The sequence below is a fragment of the Tinamus guttatus genome, unplaced genomic scaffold (genome assembly GCF_059628265.1).
Source record: "Tinamus guttatus ecotype Peru unplaced genomic scaffold, ASM5962826v1 Tinamus_guttatus_pri_ptg000023l, whole genome shotgun sequence".
NCBI lineage: Eukaryota > Metazoa > Chordata > Aves > Tinamiformes > Tinamidae > Tinamus > Tinamus guttatus.
In genome coordinates this window covers 2,393,554-2,411,931 of record NW_028288557.1, presented here as the reverse complement: position 1 = coordinate 2,411,931, position 18,378 = coordinate 2,393,554, and the positions used below count along the sequence as shown (strand labels likewise).

The window sequence follows — 18,378 nt, the reverse complement described above, 5'->3', positions numbered from 1 at the left end:
AGGCTGAACGAAGCCCCAGGATCCCGGGCTTCTCCCAGCACTCGCCCAAGGCTGGGGCCGCTCTTGTTGGATCAAAGAACTCGGCTCTTCTAAATGCAGAAACCTCCTACCAGGCACGGCTGCTTTTTTTGACACGCTCTGAAACAGTCCCTGGAAGCGGCTCTTGCCATAAACGCTTTCTTATTAACACAGTTATGCGCTGGAAGTTTAATTACAGCAGCTATCAACGCAACAGGAGATAAACACGCCGCTTTTGAAGGGAATTAATTTGTTTGGAGATCACCATCACACTGCTGGAGATCCAAGCAACGCCTGGCCCTGACACTGTGAAATCCCCTTTGGGAATAAAGCCACTTTGGAGCAGTGGTGATGCCCCGAAAGCCGCCTGCACCAGCTTTCCCAGGGGAAAAAAACACCATGGAGAAAGGGCAAAGCCTGGTCCTGGGTGCAACACGTGTGAAATGAGGCATCCTCGTGGGGAGCTCTCAAATGAGCCCCTCATTGGGGCTTCTGGCCAAAACACCCGTCCTGTTAAAATGTACTTCCTCGATGGATCCCTGTGACTCCGGGCACGGATGGGAGCGTTCCCGCTTCAGGAAAACGTCAGCTGCCCGGACGTCGCATAGTAGCCCGAGGGGTCCGAGGAGAAGCGCTGAGAAAGACGGACCGAATCCAGCTGCACCTCGCCGAAGGAGAAGTTCTCAAAGAGCTGAAAAAGAGGGAGAAAATGTCCCAGGAACGCCTGGAGAAACACAACTCGCGGCTGCTTCGCACACCTCCTCCGCGAAACAGCCCTGTAAGCAGCCTCAAAGACTTGTTGTGCCTCTAATGAAGCTATTCCTAAAAAAAAGATGCCCCTGTCCTTGTCATGAGGCTGCTCTGTCAGATTACATCGTGATAATTCCCCTGCTCCAAAGCGCGGAGGATGCTCTGACAGGGAAAGGGAGAAAAGAGAGGAAGAGGAATGACTCCAGCCGCACAAACTCCATTTTACGCAACTAAAGATTGATACAATCAAAGACGAATTACGTCTCCCAAAGCCCGCGTGGTTCGCAGTGAGAGGACTTAGGCTAAAATGCCTCATTAATAAGGAATGATGGGAAGGGCTCATCGGAGAAAGGAGGAAGATGTCGCCAAGGTGGCTGGATCTCCGGCTTTTCCAGCTTTCCTGCAAAACGCATTGCCCCAGGATGAGGAAGGAAGCCGCCAGAAGGCACAGCCCGGATCACGGCCACGAGGAAAGCACAACCCTCATACTCTGTATTGCCTGGGCTTCTTCAAGCTCTGCCACCTCCCGCGCGCCCGAGCGCGCACGGTTCCCGGGGAGAACACAGCTAGGACTATTGATTTTTGGTAACGCAGCTGTACTTTCTGCGAGAAAACATGCCAGGAGATTTAAGGGACAAGCACAGCCATTCCTCCTGCTTTCGCTGCCAGACAACTTTTCACAGATGCCTCCTGGCTCCTGGGGGCTTGCAGTGAGGGCAGGCGTGACACGGAGCGATCGCAGTCGAGGCGCCGTAAAGGCCCAGAGCTGCCGCAGGCGTCAGCTGCATCCCTGAAACATCAGGAGTCCCCCCTGCCATCCAAGAAGGGGTATTGGAGCCCCTGGGGCTTGGAAACGGATCTGGGGAAGCCAGGCGCCTGCTTTGGACCTTCGACGCTGTCTGTCTTGGGGAGAAGCCAAGCAGAGCTGAGAAAGATATTTATATCTCCCCAGCCACCGAAGAATCCTCCGGTTCTGGAGGATGGGCTCCAGAACCGCCTATAAATGCAGCCGGTGGAAGCACCTTGGTCCCCCTCTCCCAGGAAAACGCACAGCAAGAGGGAGCATTTAGCAAGGAAGGCGGGGGAAGGAGAAAGCCAGGGATCCGCGGGGCTGCTAAAAGCCGTGTCATTTGATTGGAGCGGGATGTAGGGCTCAGCAAAAGCACAGTAATTCCGTAAATCCAAACACATTGAAGGATTTATGGCCTCGCCGCCTGAAGAATAAGTAAGAGGCTGGGGGCTGGGTTTTTTCTTTTTTTTTTCTTCTCTGATATTATAAATGAAAACGAACCTGTTAGAGGCAAGGAGCAATTCCAAAAGTCAAGGACCTAACTCCCACCAGGGGACCAAACTCACTTGATGGAGTGCCCTCTGCTTCTCCATGGTAAATCAGACTCAAGGAAGGAAAAGGCATCGTTAACTTGTAACCCGCAGCCCTGCGCCTACACGGGAAGGTGCCTGGGAAGCTCCACCTGCTTCCCTGTTCCGCTCCAGGGCCGCACAAGGACCCCGATGGGATCACATCTTTCCCAGACGCGGATCCAAGCGGCAGCCCATGCGAGTCAACGCTCGGGGCTTTGGATCCCCCTGCAGCTCCATGGAAATTTGTGTGCCGGCAGAAATCAAGCCCTGGTTGCTATGGTGAAAGGCACTCTGCAAACTAAGAGACAAATACGAGTGGGACATTTGGAGGTTACTGGAGTTTTGCACATCTTTTTTGATGAGAATAAAAAAAAAGAAAAAGCAGTGCCTTTCAGGCTCTGCTGCCTCCTGCTCTGCTTCGCAGGACAGCTCATTTAAGGAAATTAATACCCAGCCGTTGCCTTTCCCAAAAGAAGACTCGGGGCTCCTGGCAGTCCGTATTCCGGCATTTGGGAGAGGAGGCTCCATGGATCCAGATACCAGGACAAGGAGCTTCCACCAGCAGCTCTTCTCTCCAAAGGGAACCATGAAGTTAAGGTATCTGGTACTTCCATGGGAGGCACCTTTTTCATGGATGGGCCCCAGCATGGAAGGAATTCCAGCTCCCAAACACAACTCATCCTACAGGATCTATTTTCTGAGCAGTGGGAAGGGGAGCGGCCTGCGTAACCGCCCAGCAGCAGAAACGGGAGGGTGTGTTTAACTCCACGGAACGGGCAGGACAAAGGATTATTAAATAAAATCCTGACGAGTTCTGCTGAGAGCAAAATACCAGCTGGAGTCTCGGGTGCCATCGGCAAACACGAGCTGCCGGCACATCTGTGGCACAGCCGTGGCACTCCGGTGCCACACGCTGGAATTGCGGGTTGACCACTTTGCCTTAAATTTGCCATGGTCTTAGTCGGACAACGGCAACGAAAGTGGCTAAACCTCCAGTTTTGGGACACAAGGGGCTCCTAGCAGTAGCCGAAGCTGTGCGCAGGGAATGCAAAGCTGCCTAATGCAGGCACTAACGTTCCGGCACCGCTCGGCTCCTCCTGCGGAACATAACAGAACCGCTTCATGAGAGGGCAACCTCCTGGAGCAGGGGGAGGTCAATACCATCCAGCAAAGGGGGCAAGGAGAAGCAGCGCCTCCTCGCAAGGTCATGCTGGAATGCGCCAGTTGGGCTCCTCCGCTCAGGAGCCCGGAGCTATTTATGACTCATGTAATTAATTAATGCCAACGGGCGCTCTGCTGCAGGCACGTGGGAGACCAAGGGGAAATATGAAGCGAGCAGGTTAGGAAGCGTAGTGGAGGGGGGGAGGCAGGATGATATTTCTGGCAGCAGGCCGCGCTTCAAAGCTATTACCAGCAGCCCAAACAGCCTTTGGGCTCTTTGGGCTCCATCAGTGCAAAAAAAGAAATCAATTAGGAGTGTTCAAAATGCATCGGCTCGTGTTTCAGGGAGCAGCGGAATAAGAAAGAGCCCGTGGAGACAGAGCAGTTGCATTTTACAGCTTCCAAGCGCCGGCTCCGCTGGCACGACCGGCAGAGGGAGTATCCTTGTGCCGTTGGAAGCGCTCCTGCTTGCGGATGACGAGCATTAAGGATGAAGGGCTGTTTGATTTTCTCCCTCTCTCCAGTCTGAGGACAAATTTAACAAACATGGAAAGAGCAAAGAGCTAAGTGAAATGTGGATGTATGCCTAGAAAGCTGAGTGCCTGCAGACACTCTGGCTTTCTCGCACACATCTTCCAGAACCTGTGTTCTCTTCCAGCTTCGTTTGCTTCCTGCGTTTTTATTTTCTCTCTGAGCCTCGGTCTGACATTGCCATGTGCCCTCAGATCCTGCCTACCTGCTACTCCTCTGGAGCAAAACCAAGCAAAAATCAACAGCAAAGGTTTAAAAACAAAACAAAAACAAACAAAAAAAAAACTCGTGAAGTTGCAGGTTTTAGTGACATAAATACACACAGGAGCAAGTAGAGCAAGAGGAACCAAGCTCTCCTTTTGGGTGGGCTGAGGAACAACAGGACCTGAGTCTCCAGGGTAAACCAGGAGGGAAGCAACCAACAACACCAGTACCCACTGCATTGGTGCTGCCGCCTGCTCCAAGCCTCGCCAGCTTTAGGAGGGCTCCTGTTCCACATCGGAATGCTCCTAATTTTGAAGGATCCACATTGTCTACCTTCCAAAGGGATCCCCTCTGGTGGCACCCATAAGCTTAGGACAAAGGCAGTTTTAAAGAGGTGTTTCAAGCTGCACTGCACCCAGAGCTGCCTCCAATACCCTAATTATTTCATACTGACCTTGAGGATGTTCCGGCCATTAAAGGACTCCCGTTCCTTGCAAGGTGATTTACCAGCTGCCGAACTGCTCCGCTCTTCAGCTGTAAAGAGAAAAGCCACCAACACAGGGAGCTTCAGTCGGGAGAACTACATGCACCATCCTCCATCCCTCCTCGCTCTTGCTGCCACCTTTGCCCAATTCCTCATGCAGAAACATTCCCGCTTGGCCTCTGCAGGGAACACGAGTGCAGCGATGCTGCAGCCTGCTGCAGCAGACAGCCTTTGGGCAGAGGGTTTTTAACCTTTTTAAACAGAGAGGAAAAAAGAAAAAACACATAAAAACCAAGAGCTGCTGAGCAAAGCTCCTCCTGTCCAGTCTGCTGCTTTGAGTGCATTTAGTGGAAGGGAGCGGGGGTACCCACCACTGGGGTCTTTCCTGAAGAGAGTGTTCATGACAGTAGCGTGCAGTTTCACCCGATCCCACTCCTTCAGCATCAGGCCGGAGGCCACGAAGCGCTCCACCAGCTTATCCGCGATCACCTGCAGCCTGCAAAGGCCAAGGGAGAGAGGTCGGAGCACGGCAGCGTGGGCAGCGTTTCGCCAGGAGGCACATGTGAAGTGAAGGCTCCTTGTGCGCTCGGGAATGCCGAGCAGGCCCTGAATGGAAAGGCAACAACCTCCCCTGAATTCTGCCAGGCAAAGCAGTCCTCGAGCACGAGGTTCTGGCCGAGAAGCTTTCGCAGAGGTTCAAGGGCAGAGAGTTCGTTCATGGCAAGGAGCGCGATGCTCTTGGCACTTGAAGGACACATCTTTCTACTGCCATGCAATGTAATAAAAGCCTCCTTACAAGGGCTAAAACCAGAGCCCCACAGAGAGAGCTTGACTCTAGAGGGATCCACTCTCATTTACGGAGCGCACCTTAAGTATTACCCATCTATAAAGCAGGATTTGGGCTCCTCTCCCACCTCCCAGCAGTCAGACAGCGCTCTCATTCCCCTAGGAACCACCACTTTGGTTTCTCAGCTATAACAGGACACGGTGCTCCAGCATCACGGCGCTCCCTGGGCTTCGTGCTGCCCATCGTGGGCTTCCAGCAGCCACGCGACGATTTCAAGACTTGCAGACTACCAATTCTCATGGATTTCTACCACTTTCTGGCTTTACATGGGTGATTTTTAAAATTAGCAGTGACAAATATTGAATGAATATCATTACAGACAACACTAAAACAAATTAACAGAGAATAGCTCGAGTGAAAACGGTGCTTTATCGTGCTATAAAGTTAATCAAGGAAATAAAAAAATTAGAATGAATTATAACGGAAATTATTTGCCATGTGGGAGGCACAAGAGCATGATCACTCTCTGGGTCTGAGCCATTCTATGTGCGGAAGGGCTTCCAAGCCTCAGTGCTGTCTGTGGTTAGGCAAGCTAAGTCAGGGTAAATCAAACCGCCTGCTTTATAGCTTAAGCTGAGGGAGATCATGGGAAGATCAGGAAGGGTCTCCATCCCTCAGCCACACCAGGAACCACCTGGAATAGCTGGCCATACATCTCGCATGGGATGGGAAGCCACAAAACTCGCCAGCGTTAGCAGCAAACATCTGACCTAGCACAGCAAAGCACGTGGCCTCCGCTTGCTTCTAGTTCTGAGCAAGAAACTGTGATTTCTACCCGCTTTGCCCGTTTCCCCGAGCAAAGTGCTACTTAGCAGGCAAGAAGCGTGTGGAGTTGCTCAGCAGTGATCCGTGCAGCAGACTGGAAAGCAAAGCAGGTTTTCACGGAGGAATCTCCGTGCCTCTCTTCTTTGTGATCACTCCTTGGTCAATACATTGTCTCCCGGAGCCTCAGCAAAAGCAAAAGAAACTTATTGTGCTCTAAATGAGCATAAAAATGTCTCCTTTCCCCTCTGCAAAGCTGAACGTTTGCTGAACTCTCACTACCAGCTCAGGGACTATATTAGGACAGAAGTGCCGGTTCATCCTGCTGTGAGAGATGAATTAATTGACAGGAAAGGGCAGGACCCGCCTGGATGAAGAGTTACAACCACACAACGCTCTCTGACCGCGCCGAAAGCAAAAGACGTGCTGCAAAACACAGCTCTGGAGGTCTTTAGGTGCCAAGATCCAGGTCTGGCCCTAATCTGCTTCCTTCAAGAATTCCCGCTTCCTCAGTGCTCTCCACACGTGAAGGGGAGTCGCAAGGAGGGAACACGAGGAACTCACCTGTCCGAGCCGTCCTTCATGTGGACTTTTGCATAGAGGACATCTGTCATGGCAGGGTCATCGTTCATGTACTCCACCCCTGCCACCTCCACGGTCAAGGGGCTGCCTCCGGTAATTTGGCTGCAATGCAAGAAAACCCTTAATTTAAAACCCTTAAAGCACAAAACAGCCCACCCGCTTTTGAGATACGACCCAGAGTGCTCTTCACGCACACACTAAATGTTTGGGTTTGCTAGCAAATTATATATATATATATATAGCTATAGGTAAATACAGTATTTTTTACCATACACTAAATGCTGAAAACTCCCTGAAACACAAAAGCCTCCCCAGTTTCTAAAGCTTGAAAACTGCTCATTTTCTCCAGAAATATCATTAAATTCTCCACATTTTTGCTGTTTTGGACATACATTAAGTCAACCTGATGGCATTCACAGGCCATCTCAAGGCAGAAATCTCCATCTAGTTTATATAAAAGCCCATCAGCAATAATAGAGGATAATTTCTCATTCCAAGGAAGCTCCCATTTTCCTGCAAAGGGACCGATTGTGCCACGAAGTCTCCAGTTCCCTCACTCCTCTGCAAAAAGCACCCAACACCAAGTGCAGTTTTAAGTACATTTGAACACGCCAGAAGCAAAATGAGCCATTTTATAATTTTTTCCAGCTGCTCCTGCAGGAAGGCAGAGCTTACAACACATGATTCAATAGGCACTCCCACACCTGTATCCTATAAAATGCCATGTATCCTATGAAAAGGGGCAGCAAGGGCACGTATCTTCCTTCAGAAGGCACTGCCTGCATGCAGAAAAGCAAACGCACACTGACGAAGGTCTCTGTGCAATGAGGGGAGCCTAAACCAATTTTTAAAAGTGTGTTTATTTGGCAACGCCAAGAAAAATAACTGTGTTCCAAAGGTGATTCCTCCTCCACCCAAGGAAACAGTGGCTAAGGATTTCCTCTCGGTTCAATCCACTCATAAGGAAGGCAGCAGCTACTGATGGAAACTGGCTTGCGTTTTTGTTTAACAGGTGGGAAAAAAATCAAAATGAAGCCTTAATTTTGGAGGAAGAGGTGTAAATTTTGGCCTTGCATCAGTTCTCACAGATATTAACAAGGCTAGCATGGCTAAACCCTCGCGGGCCAATGTGAAAATGAAGCAGGCATTCTGCATGCTAAAGCTTTGCAAGCAATAAATAAATAACCAGCCCCTCAGGCCACTCAGCAGTGCAGGGATAAGCTAATTGCGGTGCCATTCGACTACGTTTACAGTTAACAGCAGAAATTCTTCACACAAGAAATAACTGGGACTGCTGTGAGAAAAGGAAACAAGTAGAGAAGGTTTCCGGGCAGTGCCGGGGGCTGGCGCAGAACTACAAGTTACAGTTGCTGCTACTGCTCCTTGATGTAGGATATTTCTAGTCAAAACGCTTTGGGTTTTGCTGAGCTCCCAGGCTGTAGGGCTGCAATCTGCTCCCCTTTGGTGGCACTCACTCCACAAAGTCCTCTTTGCAGCGCTGCAGGAGCTCGCACGCCTTGCGGATCTCCTGCTCGCTCAGGAGCACCAAGGTCCCCAGCGTCAGGTGCAGCTTCGCAGGGTTCTGGAACAGGCTGCTGCTCACCCCGGGATCCTACAAATCGATCCATAAAGCACAGGTTTATTGAGGCCTCTCATGCACAGACACCCCTTCCTCAGAGAGGAAAATATGACAGAGAAGAGGCACCCGGTCGCATTTCTCTCAATTGGCCAAGCTGAAACGAGAGACAAACTTTTCGGGGGGGGGGGGGGTTGGTGAGCAGGGGAATCCAGCCCAGTAGGAAAGTCACATTTTTTGTACAATAGCCGGAACCAGCTGTAGCGACAAGCTCCAAATGATCTCTAAATCCTGTCCAAACACGGGTTGTACCTCCCAGCACAAGCTAATCCCAACTCTGATAACTACATTTCGCCTGTTCCCAGGCGCTCCATAGCTCGCTGGGATGAATCGCGATTTAATTCCCTTTACAGCAAGAGCTACGTGTTGTTGCTGGGGAAGAACTGCTCCCAGGTGGAGCAGTGGTTACATTGAGCTTTAAGAAACAGGCTTTTTTGTTCTGGGACATTTATAAAAATACCTCAAGGTTGATTATCACACCCATATTAAAACAATCATTTCTACTTAGCAGCCACTTCCCATGGGCGCATTAAATAACCTCTGATTTTAACTCCCAACACCACAGAAACGTTTCTCCGCCTGCAAAAAGGTAGAGTGAGTTTAGGAGAATATTCCCTGTGTGCATCATCCATGCGTGACAATGGCCATTTTAGCCTGTGCTTCTCTCCCAGACACTGCCCTCTCACGGCCAGAAAACACCCTCAGATCTGCCATGAGACATCAGGAAGCTTAGAGCATGCAAGGATCTAAACCGAGGGGTTTAGAGCAAGCCAGGAGACACAGGAACAAGAAGGCTGCTCCCCTTCTCGTGATAAAGCTGTATCACCTCTGTGCGCGATGCACGGTCCATCCCAGGCTTCCTGAACAGATCTCTTGTGGGGAAGACAGAAACAAAAGCCCTCAGCAGGTTGCCCAACAGCGAGTTTCCCTTCCCTGGAACTGCCAGTTAGTCATTTCCTACATGGAAAGGGACTCACTGCAGAAGCGAAGGGCCTGATTTTTAATGTTCTAATTCCAGATTAAAAGGGCAACTCACTCCCACTCAGGTGGCCTTAAAAAGTAGCTCTTTCCTCTCTCACGCTGCTTGGACTTCTACCATTGCTCCCCTCCTAGGTGGAGCATGGAAAAGGTTTTTGTTGGAGCCCTAACCCCTCTTTTTCAAAGCCTGGGCACATCGTCTCCACAAAGCTAAAACACCAGAGCAGGGAAACCACAGTCCAGAGCATAATTCAGGCCTTGCACGCAACTCAAGAAAGAAACAGACTCATCTGCGCTTTCCCCTTGGTTGCATCCTTCATATTGGCTTGAGAGCTTCCAGTGCCTGCAGACAACCTTGTGATTTTTTCCCTTGACAGCAGGATACTATGTGTCCTCTGCTCGATAATCATATTTCTTTGCCATGCTACATCTGCTAAGACTGCAAGTGCTGCACAACCAGAGCCACTTTCCTTTTCCACCTGCATATTCTGATGAATCTTTCAGTCTTCCTCAGACTGACAACTAAATGACTGTGCTAGGAGACTTCCAAGGTCATCCAGTCACCCGGCTCTCCCTCTGCACTGTGTCAGTACTGACCTTGTTCAGGTGAGCCACATCTCAGTATTTGTATTAAATCCGCCCTGAAAAAGCCTCTCCTCAATCCTGGGTCACTGTCTGGCTGCACTGACCGTGGAACACCTTGAACAACACTGGCAGTGCTCCCTATCTCCACATAAAGTTCACCTTATAAAAGGTCTTAAGGACAAAAAAAAATAGTTAGACAGCATATACCCACCAAGACAACACTGTGTTATTAAATATGGATGAATGGTCGGCATGGTAACTGCTCCGGAGAGCTAGAATCCCCCCCAAATGTTCAATGGCCAGAAGAAACCGTCACTCACACACCTGGTCTTCTCCCTTCCTTACCACTATTGATGAACCTCGTTCGAAGCCTGGAATCTACCTAATTCTGCACCATTTTGCCTCAGCTAATTGCAGAGGGAAACAGAGTGTGCCACTTCTCTCACTGCAGCCCATCCAGATTTCTTTGGGCACCCTGAGAAATCCCGTTGCTCAAGCTACTCCTTGAGCTAACAGGCAGCAGATCTGGAAGCCCTTTTGCTAGTGCCAGAAGGAGGAAGGGTAGAAAAATAAAGCACTGTAACAAAGTGTTTTCCTTGTGCTCGTGGGGACTGCAGCCCCAGCCTGTCTGCCTCTGCCCATGGCGACACGTCCTGCTATGGGAAATAGGCCCAAATATAATAAAGGATTTCCAAAAAGTCCTTGCTGCAGTGAAAGGCAATCTGCACCCTATCACGGAGACTGCTGTGCTGTTATTAGGAAGACTCGGGTGCTGGTCTGGAACTTCTATATGTCTATATAATATCCCTGGTCAGACACAGGGAAGCAAGAAAAAATCCCAAAAGGATCCACAGGACATGCTGGCAGACAGCTAGGGAGAGGAAGAGGATCTGACAGGGGGGTAACTGCATCAACAGCCCCTTGCGAGACACCCAAGTCCCCGTCCCCTGCAAGCACTGGGAATAGCGACCAACAGAGGGAGCCAGGCAACTACTGTCACCTCCGCCACCCGCTGCCGAATTCCCAGCCCTCCGAGCTGGCCATGCAGCTCCCTTCCTCCTCCTGCCACTGTGGGGACTCATCTCTTACCAAGAGGCATCTCCTCGACATCCGCAGTGGACAGAGGAGTTTCATACCTTCCTGCCTCAGAGTCTGGCCCTGCGCACAGAGTCAGCCCTTCTGCACGGCTAGAAGCGTGTTGGGATATCCGAAGCGCTCACCTTGGAGCATTTCTCCAGCACCTGCTCCTTGAACTGCAGGAACCTCTCCTGCACGACGGGCTGGTTGAGGGCAAAGGAGAGGAAGTGCGTGAAGGGCTGCTTCTTCCGCACGCTCTCGAGGAGGACGTCGATGCGCGTGCGGGCCGAGACGACCCCGCCGCGCTGCTCGCCCGTGATCACTGCAAGGAAGCAGAGCGGGATCCATGTGCCTTTCCCAAGGCTACGGGGTAACTGGTGGTACTTTGCTCCATGTGCGGGCAAAATGAAAAGTAATTAAGCAGACTAGGGGTTTTCTTGTTCCAAAACACAGTTTTCCTTTAAATGACTAGAGAACAGAAAGATACAGAGAGGCCAGGAGGGAATTATAATAACCTGCACAGCAGCACCTCTCAACTATCAGCCCAGGGCTCATGAAAGAGGATAGAGGAACTAAAACCCCCAGCTGTGCAGCGAGAAATCTTGCCTAACTCCCTGCCCGACTTAAAACACCTGACAGGGCTGTGCTTCCCTGTGCAAAGGCAGCAAAAGGTACCCCTGCATTCTCAAGAAAGCCAGCCCAGCATGGGTAAAAAAAAAAAAAAAAAAAAAAAAAAAAAAAAAAAAAAAAAAAAAAAAAAGCTAAGAGTCTATCACTTCAGTGGCTCTTTGGGTTTAGAGAGCACTATTTTAAGTTTTCATAAAGGCACTTTCAGTCAAAGTGAAAAAGAAAATCTCTCAAGATGGCCTAGATGGTTTGTGCTCGCACTTCAAGGCCCCAGACAGAGAGCCCTCGAGTTAAAAAGGGAAGAACTGCAAGGAGAATATTGTCTTTGCTTCCCATTACACTGCGTTTTCAGCATCTCTCTACCTTCCTGGGTCTCGGGGAGAAGGTAAGACCCACTCTGTTTCACTGGCCATGAAAAAGCAGCAGCAGTGTCAAAACTCTTCCCGCATTAAAGAAAATGAAATTTGCTTCGTGTATAAATACACAACCTTTCTGGATATTACAGCTCCTCGTTAATAGCATTATTACAAATGGAAATAATAAAAGGTTTTAAAAAAGAGGGAAAAAAACAACACATTTGTGCCTAAAATTCTCAAGATAGTCATTTAAGGCACAGAAGACACTTCAGCAAGACGTTGCTTAAAACAGCATTTTTTTGCTCCAAAAATCTTACACTGCTTTATGAGAGTCTATAGACAGTGAAAATAAATAGAGGAGAAAACTGAAGTGATTTTCCCAGGGCCATAAAGTGAGTTAGTGACACACCAGGGGCAGAAATTAAACGAAGAATTAACAACATCTCCTGTTCCCTCCTCAGTGGCTACAGGAGAGGGCTGTAATTTCTGTGTCCGTTAAAGCTCACCGATTTCTCCCTCCACTCCAGGCCTGGGAATGCTGATGGAGGTCCGAGTCTCTGTTTCTAGCCGCTTCTTGGTCTCCCCCTTCTTCCCAATGATGTACCTAAAGGTACGAAGGTAAAGGCCCCGTCATTTTTCCCCTCCTAAACACAGGAAAAGTGGAACTGCATTTCAGGGACGGGGCTTATTGCCCCTGGCTTCCCAACACACTCAGCTCACTTGTAAAGCAGGCTGGGAACCTCCACCCGGCACCGAAAGCCTTTCTCAGTCTCCTCCACCTCAAAGGCATCGCACGGTTCGTCTGCACAGTCACCAGGGCCTGCCAGGAGAAAAAACAAAAACAAAGCAGAACAAATGAACTTTTACAACCTTTGTAAAGTCTGGCAGTGTTTTATGTAGGACAAAAGCCTCCTAGTCATCTTTTCCCAAGGTTAAATAAAGGGACAAGCGGACTTCCCTCGGTGACAGCTAATGCTTTTGATTTCATCTCACCACCAGAGCTGAAAAATAAGGAGTGCCTCTAAATCTGCCAGGCTGGGAGGAAAGCAGCAGTTACAGCCCAGGTTTTTGCTCTCCTGGCAGGGTGGAAACCTCCAGCCCACCTGGAGAATGCAGCAGGACTTCCTTGGCACACAGGAACGCGGATAGAAGGCGTAGATGGAAAGTCCTGGTTCAAGGATTCGCGTGCATGCACGAAAACACGGGAATTCTCACGCCCTCTGCAAGGGCCAGTTACAGGCAAACCTGTCATCTGCAGGGCACTCAGTCATGTCTGCTAAGATTGAGCATGATTTCATCAGAAAGAGATTTCTACCTCTCTCATCACAGCATAGAGATGGGTTTTGGGGGCTAGCAACTTATCAGAGCTTTGCTCGATCCTCTGAACAGCAGGGTGGAAGGAATCAGGACACAGCAGGCCTTTCTTATTAAGGAAAAACAAACAAACAAAAAAAACCCAAAACCCACCTAAACTATGCCCATAGGAGCTCCTGCAGAGCTACAACAAACACAAATCACAGCTAGGAAACTGAAGTTACTCCTACCAGGACAGGACCAAATCTCCAGGCCCACTGTCCAAATCACAGAAGAGCTGAGGTTGGAAGGGCCCCTGGAGACCATCTGTTCCAGCCCCCTGCATCCTCCTTTACCTGCATAGAAATCCTCTTCCTCTTCAGCATGGTAGGCCTGCTCCTGAATGAGATTTTTCCTGTAAATTCTTCCCCCAATCCTTATCAGGGTGGGACGCAGCACTTCCATGGTGCTCCTCTTTCTAGTGACAGCACTCTATTTAAAAAAAAAAAAAAAAAAAAAAAAAAAAAAAGATAGTTCTGCCAGCTTAAGACAAGAAACAGGAAACTCAGAGGTTTCCCAAGGGGTAGTTTCTGAGGGGCATCAGAGAAGCAAAGAATAAGCAAAACTCAGTGCCCCCTCAGCCAGAGGTGCCATTTTAGTCTAATTCTGGATTCTCGGTAGTTTCTCCTCATCATTCATTTTCACGGGGGAATTTTCAGCTGCAGATGGAAGGCACTATGGCCTCTCACAAGGAATTCTCCAGAACACCAACCCCTTTCAGAGTATCCGTCATCTCACACCAAGCTTTTCCAAAAACACAGGCCCAGCCACTTGTCCAGGTTTGGAGAGGCCCCCTACCACTGCCTCCTCCCTTTTTCCAGGGATGCTGAGCACTCCCACACCTTTTCCACCCCAGGAGACCATCATCCCCCTGCCCTGATGGGAGCTGCAGCTCAACAGCTGAAAAGGGTCACTTTGAAACGGGAGAGGGAAGACAGCTGGGGCCAGTTAATCCTTCAACTGTTGCATCCCCACCTGCCAAAAAAAAGCCACAAGTCCATCCCTTAAACACACGAGGCCACTAGGAATGATTTACGCCAAGCGCAGCTGTCCTGCAACACCTTAACACATTGCATCAGGCGGCCCTTGGACTCTTTTATTCCCTTAACAACACAGAAAGTTCACGGTGAGGAAAAAAAAAAAAAAAAAACACACAGAGACGCAGCCTCCCTGTACTCCTGGCAGCTGCTGCGAGCCAAGCACTGCAACAGGGGACACGGCGCCCCACTCGGGAGAACGTGTTCTGATGTAACAGCAAGGGGAGAACTCCAGGAGCTGGGCCCGTCACGGACACGCGTGTATATTTATTTATTTATATATATATAGTTTTTTAAAGAAGGCACATTTTTCAGCAAAACAAAACAAAAAGTGTTTTCGTCGGGAAGTTTACTCACATGGGGGGAAAATAAACAGCAGACCGAACTGTCTTTCAAAACGAGCTGAGCCTCAGCGGCATTGAAGGCGCACACCGGCCCCGCCGCTGCGCACGCGCGCGGGCCGTTAACGGCCGTTAACGGCCGTTGGCGCCCGCGCGGCGGGGGAGCGGCGGGGAGGGGCCGCGCGCGCCGCCCGCCCGTCCCAGCATGCACCGCGAGCGCGATCACGCGCGCCGCCTGCGCCAAGCCGTCCGCGCGCCCAGGTGAGGCTGGCGGAACGGGAGCAGGAACGGGAGCGGGAACGCGAGCCGCGGGAACACGCGGGCGCCAGGAGCGCCACTCACCGGGACGCAGCTCCCTACGGACGCCGGGGAGGGGCCATGGCAACAGGAGGCGGGGGGAGGGCACGGAGGGCGCCATCCTTGGTCCTGCGCATGCGCGGCCGCGGAGCGTGCGCACTGGTACTAGTGAAGCCGCTGCCCGTCTTACCGGCAGTGTGGGCAGGAGGCGTCGTGGTGCATGCGCAGAGGCGCCCCCCCACAAAATGGCCGTTGGGGAAGAGAAGGGGAACAAAACCGCCTGGAGCCTCGGAAAGCGCTTAAAATCCGAGCCTTCCCCCCGCCTTTTTTTCTCCACCAAGTCTTCGAGTGCTATACACAGCCAGTGGCTGCGCAACGTAAAGAGCCTCCGGTAACAAATGGCAGGCACACTTCTGAATGCCAGGTCATATGAGATATATATATATATATATATATATATATATATATATATATATATATGTACATACACGTGAGGTAGTTTTTGACAAGTTTTAAGTCCTCTCTCATCACAAAAGGATGCAGATGACGGTTCTTAAAAGGAGGCTGAGAAAATGCTGTGCAAGAGGGGACTGTGCTAGAAGGCGGATGATCCAAAGTGGGTTTCTTTGGTCAAACGCTCCATAAAACCCAGGGGCGACACCCGGAGTGGCTGCTTTTTGCCTTTTTTAACCTCCCCTTGCGCTTAGGCCCCTGCAGCCTAGTCGAGAGGCGTCCGCAGGGAGCGGGCAGGGTGCCAAATCCCCCGAATGTGGGTCAGTGACAGGCGCCAGGTTATTTCTGGGCACCGCGCTCACGTCCCGCTCAATTCCTGGCCCCCGTGAGGGTCTCCGGCGCTTCCTGACTCCGTCTCTGCTTCCTCCCCCCTCGCGCCAGGCTCGGGCGCAGCGAGATGGCCGCGTCGTCGTCATCCTCGGCCGGCGGCGTGAGCGGCAGTTCCGTGACCGGGTCGGGCTTCAGCGTGTCGGACCTGGCACCGCCACGCAAGGCCCTCTTCACCTACCCCAAGGGCGCCGGCGAGATGCTGGAAGGTGACCGCTCGGATCCCACCCTATTCCCGCTCTCCCCACGCTCCCGAGTCCCAGGGCTCGCTCGGACTCAGCGTAGTTGGCCGTGCTCCTCGGGAGTAACCATTAGGGCCGATAACGTGCGGCCAGAGAGATGAGATACGGCTGCGGCCTTGCCGCGGCGAGGGCAGCACCAGAGCCCGAACGCCGAGCGATGGTGACTCAGGGCTTGCGCGTGGCACCTAATGAGCCCTTGAAACAAATTAAAATAACGAAGCGCTCCGTGTCAAAGGGGCAGTTGTTCTCCGCGGGAGCCGCTGAGGCCCAGCCAAAGGCCCTTGTCTCTTCCTCATCTTCACGGCACGGAGCCACAGCTTGTGTCACCTCCCCTGCCCGGCTGTCCCCGTCCCCCTGCGGCTCGTCCCCGCCTGGCTCTCGTGCAGGGTCTAGAGAGCAGAGAGCGGCACGTTCCCAGCGGCGGAGAAAGTCCCGACGCACGGGTGGGCCGGGGGCTGCAGCGCTCGCTCGGAGGCTGCCGAATCGTAAAACTCCCCGGCCGGATGAATCCAACCTGCCTCTCTGTGTTTGCAGATGGCTCAGAGAGATTCCTCTGCGAATCCGTCTTCAGCTACCAGGTCGCGTCCACGTTAAAGCAAGTGAAACACGGTAGGTGCTGGGGTGGGGAAGGAGCTGGGAAGGAAGGCCAACGCGTTCCAGCGCCCCGGCCACGCGGAAGCAGGGGCGGCCCTTTCAGGGCAATGAATTAGTGCTAGGCCAGGCTGCGGCGCCGCGGTCCGTGTGCGAGCGCCGTGCAGAACACGGGTTCAGAGCGTGTTTGTCCCTCCGCCCTGCGCTGCGCTGGCTCGGTGCTCCAGGCCCAGCGCCACGGCCTCGGGGAGGTCATTCGAGTCCTGCCCTGGGTCCGTGCTGAGCCCTCGTGACGCCGGCAGTGTCAGGCAAGGCTTCCCGAGGCGCTCGGCGCCGCGCGGGAAGCGCGCCGTGCCGGCGGTCGCGCCGCGCCGTCCCCCCGCTTGCACCGTCATCGGCGGCGCCGCCGCGAGCCCCGCTCACCTTTGAACTTCTCACAGATCAACAAGTGGCGCGCATGGAAAAACTGGCCGGGCTGGTGGAGGAGCTGGAGGCGGACGAGTGGAGGTACAAGCCCATCGAGCAGCTCCTGGGCTTCACTCCCTCCTCGGGCTGAGCGCGCCTGCGTCGCCCGCCCCAGCCCCTCCTCGGGATCCCCTTTGGAGCTGCCGCCACATTGAAATCCCAGGAATCCTCGCAGGACTCGCATGCCTGCAACTGGCCAGAGAGGAGCAGCTCTAAAGAAGCTGGAGAACAACCCGGTGGCCGGCAGGGAAGCAAAGACTTCAAGTTTGGGGTGGAAGATTTTAAAGCTTGGACTTGCCCCGAGCGTTTGCAGACCTCGGAAAGGCTTGAAGGGCCATCCCTCAGCTGGGACGTGCCCATCTCTGCTGCCCCCGTCAGGGGCACAAGCACAAAGCGCTACCAAAAAAGTGCCCCTTGGTCCTAGCTGTTGTTTCTGCAGACGAATAAATAGGAGGAAAACTCTATTTTCCCCGTCATTAAGTGCTGGGTGGTTCTGTCATAATAAACGTTTTCAAAAGCAGAGTTATTTGATCTTTTCAGAGCTCAGTGCAGGGGGGCAGGAGCGATCGTTCCCGACAGCTCCCTAATCCAGCTTGGATAATATCCTCCCTGCACCGGATTTATGCCTGGAACCTCATGGACCGCGTTAGCCGTAAGCGGGTCGCGGGCTATCGCCGATTTACCCAGGAAGCGTCGGCTTCCGACATTAAAACCTCTTTGGGAGGGGGTTATTTGGGAAAGAAAGGCGTGTTTCAGTCTGCAACTTGTTTGTCTCAAACCGGCTATTTTTAAGCAGCGCTCGCTCCAGCCGCCTAAGCCAAACCTGCCCAAAATAGACCCCTGCAGCGCCCCAAGCGCCCCCTGCCCCAAAACCGCACGAATATTCCCCAAATCTGCCTTCCGCAGCGAGGCCGGCGAAGTGAAAAGTTCAGGGCGCAGGAAAACATGTTGTGTCGGCCTGCGCCGCTGCCGGCGGGGAGGGGAAAATATATCTAAAAAATAAATAAATAAATATATAAAGTGCCTGAACAAAGAGGCTCGTTCAGGGCTGTTTTTCCTGCGGGCGCCCACGGGACGCGATGTACCGGCTCCCTCCTCCTCCTCCTCCCCGTAGCCCGGCCCCCGGGATGGGGGAAAATAAGAGTATAAAAAAAAATTAAAAGATCGGTTTTAATTAAAAAAAAAAAAAAAACAGAATTGGGGGTTTTGCAACGTTGGAGGGAAGGCCCTGGGATGGGGAGGGATTTGGAGG

The 18,378-nt window shown here is 52.0% G+C and overlaps 2 protein-coding genes across 2 annotated transcripts; one reads left to right on the top strand and one right to left on the bottom strand.

The window, feature by feature from the left end:
• Positions 1 to 539: 539 nt before the first annotated feature.
• Positions 540 to 15,071, bottom strand: ASCC1 (activating signal cointegrator 1 complex subunit 1). Its single transcript, XM_088525338.1, has 10 exons — positions 15,034 to 15,071; positions 13,610 to 13,745; positions 12,681 to 12,780; positions 12,467 to 12,564; positions 11,121 to 11,299; positions 8,177 to 8,313; positions 6,684 to 6,803; positions 4,882 to 5,006; positions 4,481 to 4,560; positions 540 to 709 (listed from the first exon to the last, which is right to left on the bottom strand). The coding sequence occupies exons 2-10, from the start codon at positions 13,716 to 13,718 to the stop codon at positions 593 to 595; spliced, it is 1,065 nt and encodes a 354-aa protein (XP_088381464.1). The 5' UTR covers positions 13,719 to 13,745; positions 15,034 to 15,071; the 3' UTR covers positions 540 to 592.
• ANAPC16 (anaphase promoting complex subunit 16) lies at positions 14,897 to 17,233 on the top strand. Its single transcript, XM_088525380.1, has 4 exons — positions 14,897 to 14,952; positions 15,883 to 16,037; positions 16,605 to 16,679; positions 17,102 to 17,233. Exons 1-4 carry the CDS (start codon positions 14,897 to 14,899, stop codon positions 17,215 to 17,217), a joined length of 402 nt encoding a protein of 133 aa, XP_088381506.1. The 3' UTR covers positions 17,218 to 17,233.
• Positions 17,234 to 18,378: the final 1,145 nt, after the last annotated feature.